Raw genomic sequence first — 19,743 nt, 5'->3', positions numbered from 1 at the left:
CACACCTGAGGAGGTTCTCCATCTGCACCACCACACAAGGATATTCAGTACCAGGGCCTAAAGTGCCAAACAGAAAAGTAACCCTAAATGGCAGCAGCTGATGGCCAACAACCAACAACTGACTCTTCAGGGATTGCTGAAAACCCGAAACCCAGCACTGAGTCCCTGACACTTTGATTTTGGGATCTGGAGAGCTGCTAACAGGTACCCACAGTAAGGTTGGCTGCGGGAAGGGAGGGTCTGAGGGAGCTGTTCCCGAGCCCCTTCACCAAAGGCCATGCTGGGCTCTGCTATGTTTAAACTTTGTTTCTCCAAGTATAGCCACTTGAATTTTTTAAGCTTTAGCTCAGCAGCCGGGGAGGGTGTGTGGCTGCAGGAAGGGAGGTCTGGGGGGTTCCGTGCATTCCTCCTTCCAAACCAGTCACCACAAATAGCTCACTCCCAGCCCAGGGCTATTTCTGACTGAGATGGGGAGAAGAGTCTTCAGGGCTGGAGCAATGGAAAGTATTTGACCCTCACTTCATGGTGGGAAAATGTCGGGCAGAGCCTGATGGACACTCAGGCGCTGCTCAGTGCCCAGCCTTGGGCCATCCTCTCTGTCCCACCACTCTCCCCGCAACCTGTTCCCCACCCCAAGCAACAGGCATGCTTTTACCCACTAGTGGTGATCTCTCCTGCAGCAAAAACCTGGTGGAAGCAAGGTGAGCATGCAAGGGGACAGGCCTCACCCCCTGCTCTGAGCTCTCACTGACCAGATTTCTCCCTTTCCCCACCCCCACATGCCCACCCTCCCTGCTCTGCAGAGGCCGAGGGGGCTCACAGGGGCTGCACGGAGCAAACTACCAGGGACAGGAGCCCAGGGCTCACTGCCCTCAGCCACAGCCCTGCAGACATTGTGTGCTGGCCACTGCCAGCCAGTACTTCTGACAAGGTCAGTCACCAGACCTGATCCCAGCTCCTCTTGCTTTACACCACCTCCTCACTCAGCAGGACAAAGGCTGCTGCAGCTGAAGCACAGACCCAGAACTGGGGTATGCCCAACCACAATGGAGGGTGCAAAGCCCCGTGCCAGTCCCTGACCAGCAGCTATGCCAACCTCAGGCCTGAAGCCCTGCCTGGCACCTGTGGTGAACATGGATAAGGCACTTCTGTAGGTGCAGAGCCACCAGCCCACCCCAGCCCTGCACAAGGGTGCTCACCTCCAGGAGACTGGTCCTGGGGTCCACTGGGCTGTGGAGCCTGGCAATGCAGGAATGTGCTACTGGAGCCTTGAGGACACAGAGCCCTGTGTACAGCTGCCTTTGGGCACTGCTCCTGCCCTGCTGCCACAGTGTAGCCTGGACCTGAGCAGCCAAAACCCATCCCATCTCCCTGGCCTCTTGCACTCTCCCTTTCAGGAGACCTGGGCTCTCCTGTCCTGCTCCTTCTTCCTGCTACTCTATTACACCAGCCCTGAAGTTGCCCTCCACATTACTTCTACTTACGTCCTGCTTGCAGCATCCCACCACCCTCCATCCTATGCCACACAGGGGAGCAGAAGTCCTACAAGGCCTACTTCACTCTGTCCTGCTTATATGACGTTGGGGAGCAAGGTCCAGAGGGATGGGGCCACCCTGAAGCACAGGAGCAGGGACAGAAGCTGCACTGGGCGCAGCAAAAATTCCCCCTAAGGCTTGAGCAGCCATTGCCCAACTTGCCAACCCAGGGTTTGGCAGCTCAAGAGCTGCACATGGAGGAAAGCCCAGTGCAGGGAGAGCAGCTGGGCGAAAAAGCTGTGAGGAGGACAGGGACTGAGGGATAGAAGAAGCATAATATGGGTGCACAGCAGGGCTGTATCTGGCACACAGAAAAGGGTGGGCTGTTCATCCACCGGTGTGAGCTGGAAGTGATGCTGAGCAAGGAACTAAGCATGGGCTCACTCTCCTGCTCAGAAATAAGTTTCTGTCAGTGCAGGCTCCACACAGCTCTGTTGCAACATAAGGGGAGCAGGCTGCAACACCCAGTGCAGGGGGATGGACTGACTCACTCCACCAGCTGCTCCCGTCCCACGGAGTCACCATCATCACCAGCCACGTCTCTCACCGGCGAGCCCCGGCCACGCACCGCCTGGCAGGAACATGCGCTACGGACAGACAGCATCTACGCTTACAGACAAACAAACATCATCTGTGGAGAGCAGGTTGTAAATAAGGGGTTTTTATTACTGGAAGAAAAAGACCCTCACCCTTGAGGGAACTTCAGAAAGAGGAATTCAGCTGCTTGCCATTGCCACCAGCTTCCCAGCCAGCCCCTGATCAGCAAAACCACCAGCACATCCCTCCCCGGCTTGAGGACTCGTGAGCCCAGACCCACCGAAGCGAAGAGCAACACCTGGCTCTAAGAGAACAGGATCCAGTCTCTCTGTGGCTCTTGGCAGCTGAAGTCGAGAGTAAAGACTGTTGATGTGCCAGTAGCAGAGATCTGGGTCCAGGATCACCATCAGCCCCACCACCCGCATGCCAAAATCCGTCCCTTGGAAATGAGGGGGGGAGCATGGAAGAGGGAAAAATGCATAAACTGGAATGTTCAACAGAAAAAAAAAAATCATCATTTATCTAAAAAGAATAGAAATAAACAAAATGCTTTTAAACAAAATCACAAAATATACAAATAAATCTGGTACAAAATAAATAGGAAAGATTGGAAATCTACAACAAAATTGGAATAATTATAAAATTAATTCGTATGACAATCAGTATATGAAACGTATACACTTCATTCAGGATTTCAGTTGTGCTTATTCAGGTTTATGTACACACATGGAAATACTGTAGTCAGAATACTACAATCCTGGAAACCCGAAGTCATGTACAATATGATACAATTCGCAAAGACCACATACGATGGCAAGTAAGACACAGGGAAGAGCCGGCTGGAGTGGCTGAGCGGGATTAGACAGCCATGAAAATGTTCTGTGGAGGGAGAGCCACCATGCTCCTGAACAGGGGGATCAAGGCCCAGCCAGCAGCAGCTGGGAAAGGGCTCGGGGCAGTCAGGAAGGACCTGACTGCAGGAGAAAGGTTTGGTGTGAGCCCTCTGGCTGCCAAGCACCAGCCACTCATGGCTCCCAGGAATGCTTCTCAAGTATTTGGAGTTTCAGATTCAGCGTGTTTGGCATCTGAGCTCCTGCCCAATGATTCAGGTATCAAGGTTGGCTCTGCTTGAGAAAAAATATGCCAAGAACTCTGAGGTCCCTCAGCAGGGCCTGTCCCTGAACCGCATATAAAGCCACCCTTGTGCTCGGGAGAACATGGATCAAATGGGACCAGAGCACTGCTGCTGGGGTCCTGGTGGCTTTCCACTCTCCAAATTCCATGTGGTCTCCAAGAAAGGCAGAGTCCCTTGAGCAGCATCTCCTACCCTTAGTGTGAGAAATGAAGACAGGGTGGCTGCAGTGTTGCCTGTTCCCGACTGCTGGACCTCCTCCTCACCTTCCTGAACACTCAACTAAACCTCAGTGAGAAGAGCAGAGGAACAGCCACGGCCGATGCGAGCGCAGCCATTGCAGAAGCCACACTGATGAATCCAAACCAGCACAATGCAGAAGGACAGAGCACGTACCCTGGGTAAAAACCTGCTGGCCAAGACAGCCCAGCCCAGCCCAGCCTGCTGGGACCTGAGACTTTAAAGCAGGGATGACACTAGAGCTGATCTAGGCCCAGCCAGTCTGTCACTTCTGAGAACAAAGGAGCTCACCCGGAGCCCCTCACCCTCCCACAGTGATCTTTGGGCAAATCCAGAAGACATGCATGCAATATTGGCACTTCCAACTAAAGGCCTATGATCCAGGCACCTGACACCTACTAATTTCTCACTTGGATTTGGAAGGATGTGGTATAACAGTGATGCCCAGAGGATAAAACACCACCTCCTATTATAAAGCTATGTGATCAGCAGAGTTGAGATGGGATGCTAGACTGCTCTGCCAAGCACCAAATGCTGGGACAAGTGCTTTCTCCCCAACAAACCCTGGAACCAACTGACTACCACGCTGCTTCCAGGAGGAAAAGACAACAGAGACATCAAATCCACCTCTGGAGCAGAGACACCTGCAGCCCGTGTATGTTTCAGGCTCACGACAGCTGACAAACCTCCAGCCTGGCTCTGTGACACACATAGGCCACTTCTGTAGTCTGGCCAAACACCTGCTGCTGGGGGAGACTAAATACCAAGCACTTCCTTAGCCAGAAAACTGCACTGGAGCGGCAAGAGCAGCCAGGGCATCATCCTCTGCAGGATCCCAGTGATCAGCCCTGCTCAGAGGAAAACAGGGCCCAAAAGCAAAACCTGAGAGGAGAATGCTGTTTCTCAGCTGGAGACAGAAAACCAGAAGCTTTGAGTACCATATTCCAAGGTGAAGAACTGCTATAGAGCCTGTCCTCAGGATAACAAGAAGAAAACATCACTTTGACTGAATTCAGTGCTACCAACCTGTGAAACAACTCCATCTCCCAACTGTACCGTGCCACGGGCTGGAGGCCACTTTCTGGCAACCCCTCCCCATCCCTGCAGCTCAGGGAAGGGCACTGGGATAACCTGGCATCCCAGGCTTTCTCCTAGGGAACATCCTGGCCTTCCCAGGTTCAGCATCCAGCTTCTAACGGAACTGCAAATACAGACAACCAGATAGAGAAGCTCAACTGTACCGCCTTTGACCCACAAAACCAGCATCCCCTCACCTGGACACAACCTCAAGGATGTGGCCACGAGACTAAACACAGAGCAACACAACTCTGTGTGAAGCTTGGCACAAGGACAAGGGCAAGACACAGAGCAGGGGCTTCTGCAGGAACCCATGGATGTCCAACATCCTCACATGGGAGTGAGGCCAATATCACCACAGCGATCACACCAACAAGAGACTTGCAACTGATGGACCAAGTATAACAGCAGCACAGGGATGAGGGCAGCTTCCCAGCCCAGCCCGTGGGGCAGAGCCTGTCCTCTCCACTGGCAAGTCAGAATGAAGGCTGCTCTCCCCTCTGTGCCATGAAGATGCCCGATCATATTAGTTAAGCTTGTCATTTCACCCTTGGGCCAAACCAATCCTCAGTGTCCAAGCGCTAGGTACTTCTTTTGGTCTGTGTAGAACCACAGTGCAGGGCCAGGCAGTGGGGTGGGCAGCATTCCCAGGGCAGTACCACACTGAGCCTTTCACCACATGCTGGTTTCCTGCCTTGTGCCAGCTCCACACAGTGTCAATGCAGGGACCCCTCAACCCCCCAAAGCTGGGGGGTCACCTTTGAGATGAAGCCTCAAGTTAGCATCATGACAAGAGGTTCTCTGCCACGTCATTTCCCACCCTCAGCCCCAGTTTTCTACTAGTAATCCAGAGACTGGATAACTTGACAACTGGTACACAGGTACTAGTTTTAAAACCACAGACGTGTGTATTAGATATTGTATAAAATATGGTACAACTTTCATGTGGGAATGATTTCTATAGAGTGTAATTCTGCACAAGGAAGATGCATGTTCCAAGGGGTCCTGGAGAACGCAGCTGTGTTCTCCATCATGTAGGATACTTACACAGGATGGCTTGTGAGGAGACAGGGCTGCTCTTTGATCTGCACCCCAACACCCTTTGGCTGAGCTCTGCAGAGATCACAGGAAGCACCACCACTGCCCAAGCAGCCCCTCACACAAAGCTACCTCTTTGGTTTTCTTTGAGCAGATTTGAGCCAGAGCCTGACACCACCAGTGACAAATCTCATGCTCATCTGAGCTAGGCCCTGAAGGCTAAGAAGCAGCAATGGGTGATGTCCATGGGCCATCGGGGCAACTCGCCCTGCTCCTCCTGAGCTTTCTCCTGGTCTGAGGTGAGTGCAAAGGGCCATATCCTGAGACTCCTACTCTTGCCAGCTCCACCCACACAAAAAGGCACTTAAAGAAAAGAAGGAAAATAAAAAATGAAACAAAAAAGCCCCCTGCAGTGAGGAAAAGGGGAGTAAGTCCAGGAGAAGAGGGTAAGAACAGACCAGTGAGCACAATGTGAATGAGTGGCTGACCTCTCTTCGAATGGGGCCTGAGAACTGCACCCCTCGAGCAGCCAGCTCCAGCTGCCCTGCCCATCAGGTCTCAGCATCATCCCATTCCTGCCCAGACCGGAGCAGGAGCTTGAGGGGGCAAAAACTGCATGAGAGGGAACTACACACAACTACAGGTTGCGAGCAGAAGCGGTGAGCAGGAGAAGGACCTGCCCTGTGGAATTTGCTCTGCTGGTGCATCTGGATGGGGGAAGCACCTTGTCCTGTCATGCCAGCCTCAGGGCCCCTGCCCACCAGCCAGCCCAGACACCCTGCCAGCATCCCTTGTCCCACTGGGTGATAACCCATCCAAAGCTCCTCTAGGGCAGCAGCCTTCAGCTGCACAGGGATTTCAGGAAATGGGCAAGCTGGGAAAAAACAACAAGCGCTTTGTAAACTCTGGAGGGTCTGAGCTTGTGGTCCACACAGCAGCTGAGGCTGGTTTGCTAAGCCCACCCTGAGCCCCTCTCTTCTCAGAACTAGTGTGCTTCATATGATCTCCACATCACCAGAGTCAGTCTCATTCGGAGAAAGATTCTCACTGGAAAGCAAGAACATTCCTTCACTCTTTACAAAGATTTGGCAATACACAGAATTAAAAAAAAAAAATCATAGTTACAACAGATTCAGGTTCATTTCATTTAAAGGAAATTCAACCAACAGGAGTGTAAAAGTTATAATTCACAGTTGTGCATTTAAGATATTAGTGTTGAAAACCTCACTTCAAAGAACTCTTGTGCAAAATTGTATTGACAGTAGAAACCATGGTTAGATGCCCTCCCAGTCTCCCCCAGCTGACAGGCCATTGTCCACCCCGCTGCCTGCACTCAGAGGCAGACGGACGAGGGGGACAAAGGCAGCAGCAGGAGTTGACATAGGAAGATGCAGTATCCTTTCTACAAGTCAAAGCCTGGCCAAGGTCTGAGGTCAAGTCCAACGATTCCCAAAGCCACCAGCTGGTGCCCTGCGCTGCGGTGACGACCGACTGGCCACATGTCCTTATGGCACTGTGGCACAGCATCCGGCATCTGAGTCCCCCAGAATGCAGGCAGGCAGCCGGCGAGGCAGATAAAGTAGATCTGCTCGGGCAGGACACCCCTTGCAAGGGCACAGACTCAGATGCCGTGGCGTCTCCAGTGCGGTCAGGAGAGCCAAGCCCCGGCATTGGCAAACGCTGTCCAGAGGCTCAGAAGTGATCCTGAGCAGGGCACTGGGCTCCTCTGCTTGTGATGGTGCCCACCAAGAGGGTCGGGAACCCCTTGCATTTGTTAAACAGTAAAACTGTAAATACCCTGAGAACAGGGAGACTGGATTTCTTCCCCTCCAAGGAGAGGACCATGCTTTATTCTTCAAGCTAATTAGCAGTAGCAGCTCCTAACCCCTCTGGGTCAGGTACATATTTTCCATATGAAACATCTATGATCAACTATTTTTATGGAAATTAAGTGAAATTATTTCACTTTCCATTACTGGATCTGTACAAATGATGAAAAACAGACATGCAAAAAATTGCCTGCAAATTTTGGAACAGTGCAGCATGGGCAGAAGCAGGAGGTATTTGCTTTGGGATCACATGGCTTTGGTTGGAAAAACTGGCGCTTTTTTTTCCTTTTTTTTTTTCTTTTTTTCTATTTTTTTTAAAAAGGGAAACAGACATTGAAACAAATCCATAACCTGCCATAAGAAGCAGAAGTCAGATCCAGGGAGCAACCTCATCCTGGAGAGAGCTGCCTTGACTTGAGCCTTCCCTCCTTTGGCAGGTTTGACAAAACGGATACTGCATCTCAAGTTCACCACCGAGTCAAACACTTCTGACAAACTTTTACATTCACAACACTAGATAAAAACTGGCAAGGTGAGTCCCTCGCCGAGGACAGACGCTGTAACATCTCAACATTTTGCTCTGTGAGAAAGGTGCAATATTGGCAGCTCTCTGGGAACCACGGGACTCAGGTCAGCCCGTGCTGACGCTGAGCCGTGTGCTCTCAACGGTGGTGGCCTCGTGCACATCAGAGCAAGGATGGAGGCTAAGGAAATGCTTTCAGATAAGACTCAAAAAAAGTTAATACAAAACTAAATGTGAGAGCAAGGTTTTGGGGGGCCTGTTTTTCTCCTCACTGTGTGCACAAGTTGATACTGTGCAATTTCTGTGCCCCTTTGTGGGGACTTCATCCTCCTGGGTGGCTCCAAGGAAGAAGTGAACCCTTGCCAAGGGGGAGGACAGTAAAAATTAGGGCTGCTTTCTGAAGCCAAAAGAGAGAGGAGGAGGGACACAGGCAGACCCAATTGGCTCTGATACCAGGCACTCCATTTTCCTGTGGGGAGATCCTGCAACAAAATATTGCACCTTTCCAGCCACACAGAAGGACCGCGGGAACTTGAAGCAAGTGCCTTCCCCAGCCCGTCAGCAAGAGAGACGGGGCAGGTGTGCAGGCACAGAGAGCTCTGGCAGTTGCATTTGGGGCTGGGGGCTTCTTTGGGTTATCCCCAAAGAGATTATCCAGGTGTAAAGAAAGGAAGGGAAATGCTACATAGGCAGTGCCCACGGCAGGGTCTTGAAACAGGGAAACCGCAATGCCCGATTTACTAATCCAGATACAGAGGGCAATGTTCACATTTTGTTTGAGACAGCATTGGAAGGGGAGAGAACTGGGGGGATAACTTTCTTCTTTTTTATTTGAGGACTTAAGACTCCATCTGTGGGAGTGGGGAATGGGTGATATACAACTGCCATGGGGTGCCTCTTGCTTGCACCCAGTCTGCATCCAGATTTTTGGTGTGAAGGAAGTGGTTCCTGCTGCCCAAGGATGCCCTGCACCAGTGGCAGCTGGGTGTGAGGCTCTCTGTTCTGCTACCATGGTAATCCCTAAAATGGCTGATAAATGGGACAAGAGAGAAGGAAATGCACTAAATCCACTGAAAGGAAGGAATGTGGCTGGAAACAGCCTGGAAATGAACCTCTCCGAATCCCTGAAGTGCAATACACTCGCGTCTGGAAAGTTTTGTCAGTTCTTGGAGAGGAGAGGATGGTTCTGACTCCTCAGCAGAGCCCATTGTTGCACTGGCAGAGGTTTCCTGTCACCTGGAGCACGTACGTTTGGTGTAATTGTAGCAGCATCTTTCGCGTTAATATTAGATTAAAGGGGGCACAGGGACTGACATTCTGATACTCATCTATTGCTCCAACTCAGCATATTCTGTGATGTAGCAAAGGCTGCACATCTGCTCTGGCCAAGGTAATGATGTGCAGAGCACTATGGCATGGGAGTGCTTGAAGCCTTGTCATTTCAGGTGCACACATTAATTCACCAAGCAATTGTCAGACACATCAATGAAAAATCACCCACTTACTTCACTATGGAAAATTATGCCCAGCTTTCATTTCGCAAGACTGCAGTTTTGCTACTTAGTTCCTTTGCCCCAGTATCATCTTCAACATAGACAAAAGGTTTTGGAGGTTACAAAACTGTAAGTGTAACAATGCTTTTGCCTGTTCTACAAAGAAACCTTCTGAAATTTGAAAGATCATTAAATACCAAAGTAACTGCTCCTTCCCTGAAATTTAACTGGAAGAATGGAATAATCCTCATGCCTTGGCCCTCCAGGTGGCTGAAACCAGAGGTTCCTTGAAGCTCACTCATTCTTAAGACACAAATAACATACAAGTACCAGTTACTAACTTTTTCAACAGGGCAACAAAAAGGACCAGAGAGGGGTGAGAAGAGCCCTAAGGACATTGGAGCCAATTCACAAAACCATGATAGAGCCCATTTCAGGTTCATGAAGGACAGAAACAATTTAAAACTCTGCAAAATACTTTTTAAAAACATGAGCTCTCTTGAAAAAATAACTGGAGGAGCTTTTAAACTTCTCCATATGTGTTTGAGGAAGAAAAACCCAAAAAGGATCAAAAATACAGATAAAAAATAAACATAATTCTACTTTGCAAGAAGAATTTTCATCGTTCTCAAAGGTGGCTCACCATTCCCAAATTACGTTTGGGGCTTTAGTCTCTCTTGCTCTTTGCTCCTTTCTTCCTGTTTCTTTCTCTTCTGCTCCCAGAACGGATGCAAAAGTCTTTGGTCTCAGAACACTGGATGCAGCACAGTGTTGCAAGCACATACTAACGGTGTTCACACTCAGGGAGGAGGCAGGAAGGAGCGAGGGCTGGTCCTGCTGAGGAGAAGGGATGGGTGGGTTGTGGGGAGTCAGCTCCTAGATGGCTCCTTCACTGTGCATACTGTGGTTGGGCTTGTTGTGAGTCACACAGTTCTGCTCGTTCAGCAGGTTTGCTGTCTCATCCGGCAAACCGTCATGCAGCTCCGTAAGAGTCAGTTCGATTTTAGTGTTTTCACTGTCCGAGGACTGAGGTGTTTTGTCCATCCGGGATGCCATCAGGGCATTTTGGTACTGCTGTCTTGAGATCTGCTCCAAGAACGGGGAAGGAACGAAAAAAAGTCAGTCACATTTTTGTGTCTCCTGTGGGAGAAAATAAAGTGCCCTCCCTTTCCAGATGATCACACTTCAACCCCTCTTTACCTGTTCCTATAAAACATCCCTGTGCTTTGCAAGCCTAGAACATCCCAGCTCAACACCACAGCATGGTGACAATTCCAGGGAGGGTGGAAGCAAAGTGCTGTGCGATCACCATGCTGTTCGAAGGCGGGGATTTATATTCCTATGCAGACATTTTTAAATCAGTCCTCCATTTCCCTCTAACCATGCACACTTTTAGGACCAGAACCAGAGATCAGTGAAGTCTTTCTCCCAACTTCAGTGAACTCCTGGTGAGGCTCTAGGTGTCCCTATAGAGCCCAACCAGCTCTATAGGACAAGTAAAGCAGGCATTACTGTGCTTGTCTAGGCCAGCAAACACAGCAGGAGCTACAGCCTTATATATAAGGATATTCAATTCTAGAAAAGACTGGGGTGTCCATAGACATGAGTCCAAATTAGCAACCCTTGAAGTCTTCCACTGGTCTCTGCAAGAGCTGGCTGCGCTCAGCAGAACAGTCATGACAGGAGCTGGCCTAGAGCACAGAGTGTCACTGCCCAATATGCCCCAGGGGCAAGGAAATCCACAGCCCTGTACATCCACATGTGGTGGTGGAGGGGAAAATTCCTCCTGGAGCCACAAACAATCAGCCCAGTGAACTCCTTCAGATCAACCTTCCCAGCCAGGACAGACAGCAGGATGCACGTGCACTGGCAGCCCCGTGTGCCACAACAGCAGTAGGTTATCTCGGCAGGCAGGAAGGTGGAAGAGGTGAAACAAGACTTTTAGAAAAACCCTAAGTTTCAGTAGCAACACAAGAGAGGGACTGTAAATGGAGAGAGTCAGATGGACCAGGTCACAAATTCAAAACCAAAATCCAAACATGCATGAGCAGATCACGACCCTGGTTTTACAAGGTATTAACCGAATGAATGACCACATGGCACAGTGAAAACACTAATGTTGAGTACTCTGACCTGTGTGTAAAGCAGAGTGATGCAAGAAGAGGTGTGCAAGTCTGACTGCAGAGATATTAGGACAGTTTAGCACTCATTAGCCTCAGTATGAACACAGTGAGATTTGGAAGGACATAAACCAGGACAGGATGAGCAGCTAGCTGCTCTGTACAGCAGATTAGTCATTGAAATTGTAGTGAGAATCACTTGCCCAGTAATAAACATCTACTGATCTAATCCCTGAAGGATTGAACCATTGACCAACACATTTGCATCTCAAAGTTTTGACAGCAAGACTTTCCTTTTAAAATTTGGCTATGGAATAATCAATTTAGCATTATAGTATGTCTACCCTATTCCACATTCTTAACACTGAATTAAATTTGACAGAAGTTGAGTTCACAAATCATTTGAGTTGCATACAAAGAAACTGTGAACGTGCACCTTATTTAAGAAAAGCATCGAAGTCAACTTCTGGCTATGGGATGTCAGCTTCCCTGGACTCCCGGAGGGGCTGGAATTGCTGCCAGCATTAGCTGTTTCTCAGCTCAGCTAGATTTCCTATCCCCCAGGACTTGCACACATTTCAGCGTGGAATGCACCATGCTGGGGGACAGAGCTGTATTCATGCAACAACTCACTGGTAGTATGAGACATGAGCCTAATACATGTGAAGTTAAGATAAAGAGAAATATCCAAGACTTCTCCAAGTAGAAGAAGGATGGCAAGTCGGAAAGTAAGATCAAGAACCCCAAACTGAAACCAAAACCAGAAGTGAATAAAAACTGCAACCAATGGTAAATGTCTCATCCTTTAGAAAAGGACACTGTCTGATAATGAAGAGTCTCCATTTTGGATGGCTCCAAAAGCTTCACAAGGATACGTTCAACTTAAAAGCAGAGAGGTTGTTTTCTATAATCTTTCCTTGAAGGACCTGAAATCCAGAAAATTACATGACCAATCTACTTACAAGCCCAAATGAGAAGAATAGTGAAGACAAATGATTGGACAGCAGATACTGGAAAAAAGTAGTTTAAAGTGATTTTTAAATGGCTGCTTTCATAATGCTATTTACTCACAGAGCAATTTAGAAGGCATTCCCTTCCCCAGGCTCTCCATCCTAGCAGCCAAGCTCGGCTTTCCAGCAAGGTCTTTCTAGCTTTTTTCCTACCTTGACAAACTGAATGTCTGTGAGCGCTTTCACTGAGTAATCCGGGACATACACTTGCAGGAAGGATGCGTTCAGCTGGTTGTTGCTGCTCCCTAACGTCGGTGTCACTGCGTCGATGCGATCACCTCGGTTTAAAGAGTCGGAGTGATTCAAGCCACAGGGCCGAGGCGGAGACTTGTTTTCAGCTAAGAAACAGGCAAGAGCGAGAGATTTCTTAAATCAAGTAGAAAAAGTCACCAGTTTAAAGTCACCAGTTTCAAAGGGACATAAGAAACCATGATGTAGCACAAACAAACTGCAAAGGCTTAATCCACTTAACTAGACATGTGGCTAAACAACCAAATCACCCTGAAAGGACATTTTCAGTCCAGAGCTGGTAGCCAGCATCACTGAGTATGCCCTAAACAAACCTAGACTTGTTTATGCTGCAACAGACACGCTCTGAGAACACAGCGCTTCAGCTGATGAGCAGAAACCACTAGAGAAAGGTAACTTCCCAAGGCTCTCTCTCTTGATAGTTAGATCATGCTTAATACATTTTTTTCTTAATGATTTATAATCCCTGCTCCGTACCAGAGTTTTCATCCACAGTCAGTCTCAGGTAAGCCTTACCCCCTTTTATTCCACCTGGTATCTACACATGCCTTGTTCCCTAAGCTAGAGCAGGCATTTTCACTAAGAGTGACGGAGTCTTCAGTGGACCAGAGTGCAGTCCATGTGATGATTACTTCAACATTTCCTCTAGTACCTCCCAGTGCTTGAAGGGGCAAAACCTCAATGAAAGACAGCAAGCTCCATGTAGTACATGCCAGTCAGTGACACAGGCAAAACAATCCATGCCACAGAGAAAAATCTGTGTCCAGAAAGGAGTAAACTGCAGACATTATTTTCCATCACTGGCCTTTAGGCACTGCAGGGTTTCACTTGAAGACCTCACAGTTGTCCCTTGCAAGTGTGATTGTACACCGTCTATCTGAAGAAAATGTGCTTTCAGGACACCAAATTCTCCATCTGTGGCTTCCACCCACACTGTGACCCAGAAGACAGAAGGGCAGAAATACATCCTAAGAGAGATTCCAAGCCCTCCTGCATAAGGGCTTTTCCCTGGGTGCACACACAGTACATACTGATCAAAGAACTGTCTTTGGGACTAGTGAATTTTTGGAACCTAATGCAGTTAAAACACATTCAGCCAGCCCAAACTGAGACTTGATGTTAACTATGCTAGTCACCTCATGACCCCCATTCTCAAGCTGAAAGATCATTTTCGTATAATCTTAAAATACAAAGTCTCTTTGAGCAAATCAACAACAGTATCCTTACAAGCTTTTCAAACTCTTTTTTTTTTAAGACTTCTCTATATAATCTTAATTCTTAAAAAACCCTCAAATTTAATCCTACCTCTGCCACTGAATCACTAGAAATATAGTATCTCCTTGTCCAAATGACACAGCCTGTTCCACATCTCTGCATCCAGCCTTTCCTAAACCTTTCCTAAGATGCATGGCAGAACTGCACTGCTTTGTATTTCCCACTTATAATCTCTCTGATGTTGTCTTTCTTTCAATTTTAGAACAGGGAACAAAAAAATACAGGTTCTGACAACTTGACAATTTTTCCACTGTTTCTGCCCTGTGGGATTAGTGCAGGTCCCTATGGCAACACCAAGGACGGGCTTAGGGGGAAGCACTCAGAGCCTTGCAAGGTTCTCCTCCATGCCAACTCGAAAGCCACAGCAGGCTGCAGTAACTGTGGCCAGGAGCCAAAACTCTACCTGCACACAGGACTTGATGCTGAAATTCCCACTGGAGAACAAGGAACTGTGAAGGCTGACTGAATTTGTCCTCTTTTCCACCTGTATACACAAAATATGGCTGTGTGTGACAAGAAGAGCATCACTGCTGACTAGGATAAAAGTTTCCATCTGAAACAACTTTACGCTAGTGTGACTTGTATCTGCCTTTTCTTTTCACCAGGGATCTTACGGTACATTATTAATAAAAAACAAAGAAGCACAGAGAGCAACATGACAAAGCATAGATAAGAAAAAGAAAAAGGGACAGGTGAAGCAAAAGGACATGAGGACAAAAAAGGACAAAAGCAAAAGGTATGATTTCTCAAAATCCAAGGGAAAGGACATCACTTCGGGATCACATTAAAGACAGGGAGGGAAAAGAAGACAATGAAGAAGGAGAGATACAGAAAAGTAGAGAAAAAGTAGAAGACAGACAAATACCAGGCAGGTCCATGTTTGCAGAACTGTGCCCTGCCAGGCCCCAGCATCCAGATCTGGACAGAGCTTTTCTACCCAGGTTTTCCCAAACTCCTCATCTTCCTCTACAGGGGATAAAGAGCACGAGTCCCAAGATGGACACCAATACAAATGTTTTATGAATCTGGGGTTAAACAATTTTTGGGTTGGGATTATTTTCGGAAGGACCTCACAGAAGGTCTGAGTGTCATCAAAACTGGTACCACATTGCTACAGTGACCAGGCTTAGCACATCAGTTCCTTACAGAGGAGATTCTTCCTACTATTATTTTCCCTTATTGACTTTTTGTAATTTTTTTAATTTAGTTGAGGGAAATCTATGGTTGGCATTTATACTGGAAACAACTTGCACGCACAAAATATACACATATTTGTAACAAAGAAAAGAAAAAAAAAATAAAAAAAGAAGACCTGCCAAAACAAAAGAAACAAGCTAAGAAAGATAATCAAAGTTGCCAAGCTTAAAAGAGAGTCATCAGGTACTTTAATTAAAGAAGGATTAAATTTCTCCCCCTTCTTTGAAGTTTAGCAGCAGGAAACTTTAACAGGGCAGGAAAGAAATTCCCTGCAAGGCAATAACCTGTAGTTTGTTTGGAATGTGCATGAGACTAATTTAAGGACCGATGGTGAAATAAATTTTCACAAGTTAAAAAACAGAGGGGGAAAATACAGAAAGCAGATGGTGAAAGTTGATGAAATGCATGATAAATGTATTAATCTTTAGCAGATGTTTAACTGTAATATGCATATCGTTATCTTGTTTGCTTTTAGGCCTAGGGAAAGACATTTCATCTGAAAAAGAAAACTTCAGAAGGAAGAAATACGCTCACTGTGGCCTAAACAATTTTAGGATTCTGCTCTTCCTCCAGTCCTTCTTGATGCATTTCCATTTTTTTCAACTACTCCGTGCACGCAGTATCTGCAAAGCTCAGTTCTTGACCCTTCCCAATTTCCAATCACTCAAGCACATCTCAGAGCTCTTTTTGGCCCAATTTGTTCCCTCCTTGATCTCTGCTCCCCAAAGGGATTTCTGTGTCAGTCAACTTCGTGATTCAGCAAGGAAAGGTCTTAAGCAAGACAGGAACCAGAAAATCGCACAGGAGGTCCCACAACCTTCTTGCACATTCCACTGCAAATCCATCCACTCAGTAGATCATTGTGCCAGTCCACAGCATTAACCTCACTAAGAGAAAGCTCAAAGCTTTTCAGGAATTGAAACGGCCAGACTGTATACAAAACATAGAATTTACCCATATGAGAATATAAGAATACTTTCATTAAATAAGTTTTCCTTTTATGGCAGTTTAAGCAGTAGACATTCTCCTCTGCCAAATGTGTTTTCTTCAGAATTTTTTAAGCCTCAGCTTGGAGGAGAAAACATTCTTTGAAAAATCTCCCCTCCTAATTTTCCACCAGTGTACATATGAGAAACAAGAACAAGCAGACATTACCAAATACATTTTCTTTAATGTGTTTTCAGTTCTTCCCATTTTGATGACTCTCATGTTGCTATCAGTGACCATAAATGAAAGTTCAGGATACCTACCTGCAAGGCACAACTCTGTGCTGGACTTCTCCCTAATGAGTAAAGGGGTCAGACAAATACAGACTGCAGCTGACTTTTTATGGCATCAGAGCAGTCACAAGAACGGTGAAAATAGAAGCATGCAGATTTACCTGGAGAACCTGCTGCTAACAACTCTGTTCTGCTGACAACAAAGGTACGAGACAGGGACAAGGGAACTAGAAGAGGGAGAGAAAAAGGATGAGATCACGACCAGAAAGGCAGCAGCTATCCACACTTGACAGGGGAAGGAGCCAATTGACATTGAGGAACTAAAACCGAAAGTGCAAATCAACTGTGAAAAAGTAAAGGGTTAAAACAAAAGCAAAACTAAAAAAGACAATCAAACAATTTTAAGAATAAACCAAAAAACAAGGCTAAAGAATCAGAGTGAAGTGAAGTGAACAATTTTCACTTGCTAATTTACAGCACAGAACAGTCCATCAAGGTGCATTTAGTTTTGAAATAGTTCAAAAGGAGCGGTGGTGCCCACTCCAGCCTGGAAGGCAAGACTTAAAACAAGCCATTAAGCATTCAGAGGTGCTCTTCTTTATGGAAGCCAGACAAATAACAGAAATAAAACCAAAAGACACTTCATAGTTCTTCAAGTTTTCAATAAAATGTCAAGTGAGGCTGTGATTCTCCAAGCTCATCCCTTTGGGGATGGTGACTGTACCGCTTGCTCACCATTACTGCAAATCCCTCCCCAGCTGCAGTTGAAGAAAAAACCTTCACTCTTTCCTTGGGTTTTTGGTTTGTTTGTTTATTTTCTGTGTTTTTGTTTGCAGGGTTCTTTGCTTTTTTTGTTGTTTGGTTTCTTTTTAGTGTTTTTTTCTCCTCTTATTGGCTTCATCTTCCAGGTGGGGAGATTAGGCACATGAAGTGTAATTAGGACATACAGAAGAACAAGAGTTTTCTCTTGTTCTGCAATGACTTACACTTTCACTGAGCTTTCCTCTCTATACAGAGCAACAGGAATTTATTTTTATGAGCTCATCTTAACAGAAATCTCAGGATGCTGCAAGACATCATAAACCAAATTCCCTAAACCTGGAGGGAAAACCAACAAAATGAGGGGTTTGCTACAGGTAAAAGCCAATCCGTTGAAGGTAAACAAATCCAAGACTGGCTGAGATTAATTTAAAATAGTGCACATCCTTAAGTGCAACATGACAAAATCTAAGATGGATTTCAGGGCACACAAAGAGGAGACCATCTGACCTGATAGCACTTGGGGCAACTGGCACGGTTATGGGGAGGGTCAGCAACACAAAAAAACCAAACCAAACAAACAAAAAAAAACAAAACATGAAAACACTCAAACTGAACAGCGTCGGCAAAACAGAGATGCCACAGGTAATTTCCAAGTGTAGGTTTAGTAGGAGAAGGGACCATGCCTACCCCAGCTCCATGCCTGGCCCATGTCGCAAAAGCTGAGGGTATGACGCAGTTGTACACGTGTCACGATTCCACGTGAACACCGTTGCCATCGCTGAGATAAAATCCAACCAGTGCTCTGCAAGCTTTAAAATCTCTCAAACCTCAGAAGACACAGGCTAGACTGACCAGACTGAAGCGCACATAATTAAGGAAGAATTAGTCTTGCCTGTAAAAGTGTGCTCACAGGTCCAAGAGAACTGCTGCTGTTTGTAGAGTTTAACAAGGCTACACTCATCACTTACTAAACCACTTCCATTCCAACGCTGTTTACTAATGGGCATACACGTAGGTACACAGACATAAAGGGAATGCTTGTGAGTGTACAGTTAAAGCAAGCTGCCTCTCATGTGCAATATAAACCTGCTATGACAGCAGGACAATTTCAGCATAAGAAATACCTCTCTCTGAAGCTGAGCAAGCAGCATTGGAGCCTACTCTTGGTGGATTACATGACAATTCCCCAATCTCCACGGGTGGGATGTAGCTGCCTTATGTGTGCTGGGAACTAGCTCACATCTCACCCTCAGACATCACCTCTTCTCCCTCACTGATTTCTTGGTTACATTTCCACACAGGCTGACAGGAGCCATCGTTTTTCTGGCACTGCTGCCCTCCTTTTCCTCAAGAGAGCTTTAGAAACAAGACTGGTAAAGAGAATCATCCCCAGATTAACCAGGCTGTTGTTCCTAGCACCACTAGATGTCCCTCTGCCACTAATTACTTATTCTTGTTAATTCACTCTGTTACCCTACCAATGCCACGAGCAAAACTACAAAGCTTTCCACCAGTACCAACCACATCCCTCGCTAAGGCCAACACTCACATCCTCTGGGAGCTGGCAAGCTGCTGCCAGCTGCTGGGTTCCACCAGGGACACTGTGCCAGGTAGGCAGCTTTGCTGGCAAGGAGGCACCATTCACATCAGCCCCTTGGACACGGCGGGGCAGGACTGTGCAGGAGCATGTTCCAGAAGCAGAAGGTGAGAGGACATACCTGGTGATGCTGTGAGGGCCATCACCCCATAGTAGGAAAAAGCACCAGCTTCAAACTTCATCCCCTCTTTCCCAGCCTCCACTTCCACTTTCCCCTGTTAAGGAAAAGGAGAGAGAGCTGCAATTAAAAGGGACCACAGGTCTCAAGGCACAAGACCAGACTTGAGCCCTGAAAGACACTTTTGTCTGACATCCCTAAGCAGTGTCATGGTCCCTTTAGTTTGTAATGGTGCCTGAACAGGGACAGACCCTGAAGGGCAACAGGTTTTTGTGTCCTGAGCTCCCCTGCAGCAGTGTAAGTCTCTGAAGAGGAAAGGATCACCACACAGCTTCAGGTTGGTACCACTGCCCTGCTCCAAGTGCTGTCAGGCTGCTTTCCCTTAATGCAGAGTTAAAAAATACTCCTCCAGGAGCGCAGCAAGCTTATATGTAGCACAGTCATCTGGGATCTTGAGACACAGAGACATTCTGGGCCACAACTCACATTCACACGAAGTCCCCTCTAACACAAACATAGGAAAGGGAGATGGGAGATAACATGCAAGGAGGCTGTCTGTGATTCCCATAGGAACAAAGCCCTTATTCCTGGAGGATCAGCCTTGGGGCTACTTTGGTTTTCTTGGTTTCTAGCAGTTCTCCATATTTCAGCACCCGTAACTTCAGATCCTGCTCTTTCACAGAGTCTTACCTACAAAGGACCCTCAGTGCTTCCCAAACTGTACAAAACTACACTACCATGCAAATGGCACCTGTTTCTGTTGTAGGCTAAACCAAATGTTCATCATGTCC

General features: G+C 47.1%; 1 protein-coding gene across 2 annotated transcripts in view; it reads right to left on the bottom strand.

Moving 5' to 3' along the window:
• Nucleotides 1–2,180: 2,180 nt before the first annotated feature.
• Nucleotides 2,181–19,743, bottom strand: part of CNNM2 (cyclin and CBS domain divalent metal cation transport mediator 2) — a 117,329-nt gene continuing 99,766 nt past the window's right edge. The window contains exons 5-8 of one of the 2 annotated variants that reach the window (XM_018069272.3): nt 18,956–19,049; nt 16,637–16,702; nt 12,688–12,872; nt 2,181–10,490 (exon numbers count right to left, since the gene is read on the bottom strand). In XM_018069272.3, the coding sequence (XP_017924761.2) occupies nt 10,281–10,490; nt 12,688–12,872; nt 16,637–16,702; nt 18,956–19,049 (555 nt within the window). In that variant the 3' untranslated portion in view covers nt 2,181–10,280. The remainder of the gene's footprint in view (nt 10,491–12,687; nt 12,873–16,636; nt 16,703–18,955; nt 19,050–19,743) is intronic. The other variant, XM_018069273.3, reaches the window with a different exon arrangement.

The sequence above is a fragment of the Manacus vitellinus genome, unplaced genomic scaffold (assembly GCF_001715985.3).
Source record: "Manacus vitellinus isolate BGI_N305 unplaced genomic scaffold, ASM171598v3 scaffold_15_pilon, whole genome shotgun sequence".
In the NCBI taxonomy this organism is placed as follows: domain Eukaryota; kingdom Metazoa; phylum Chordata; class Aves; order Passeriformes; family Pipridae; genus Manacus; species Manacus vitellinus.
The sequence above is the reverse complement of the archived record's forward strand: the minus strand, read 5'-3'. Positions and strand labels throughout refer to the sequence as shown.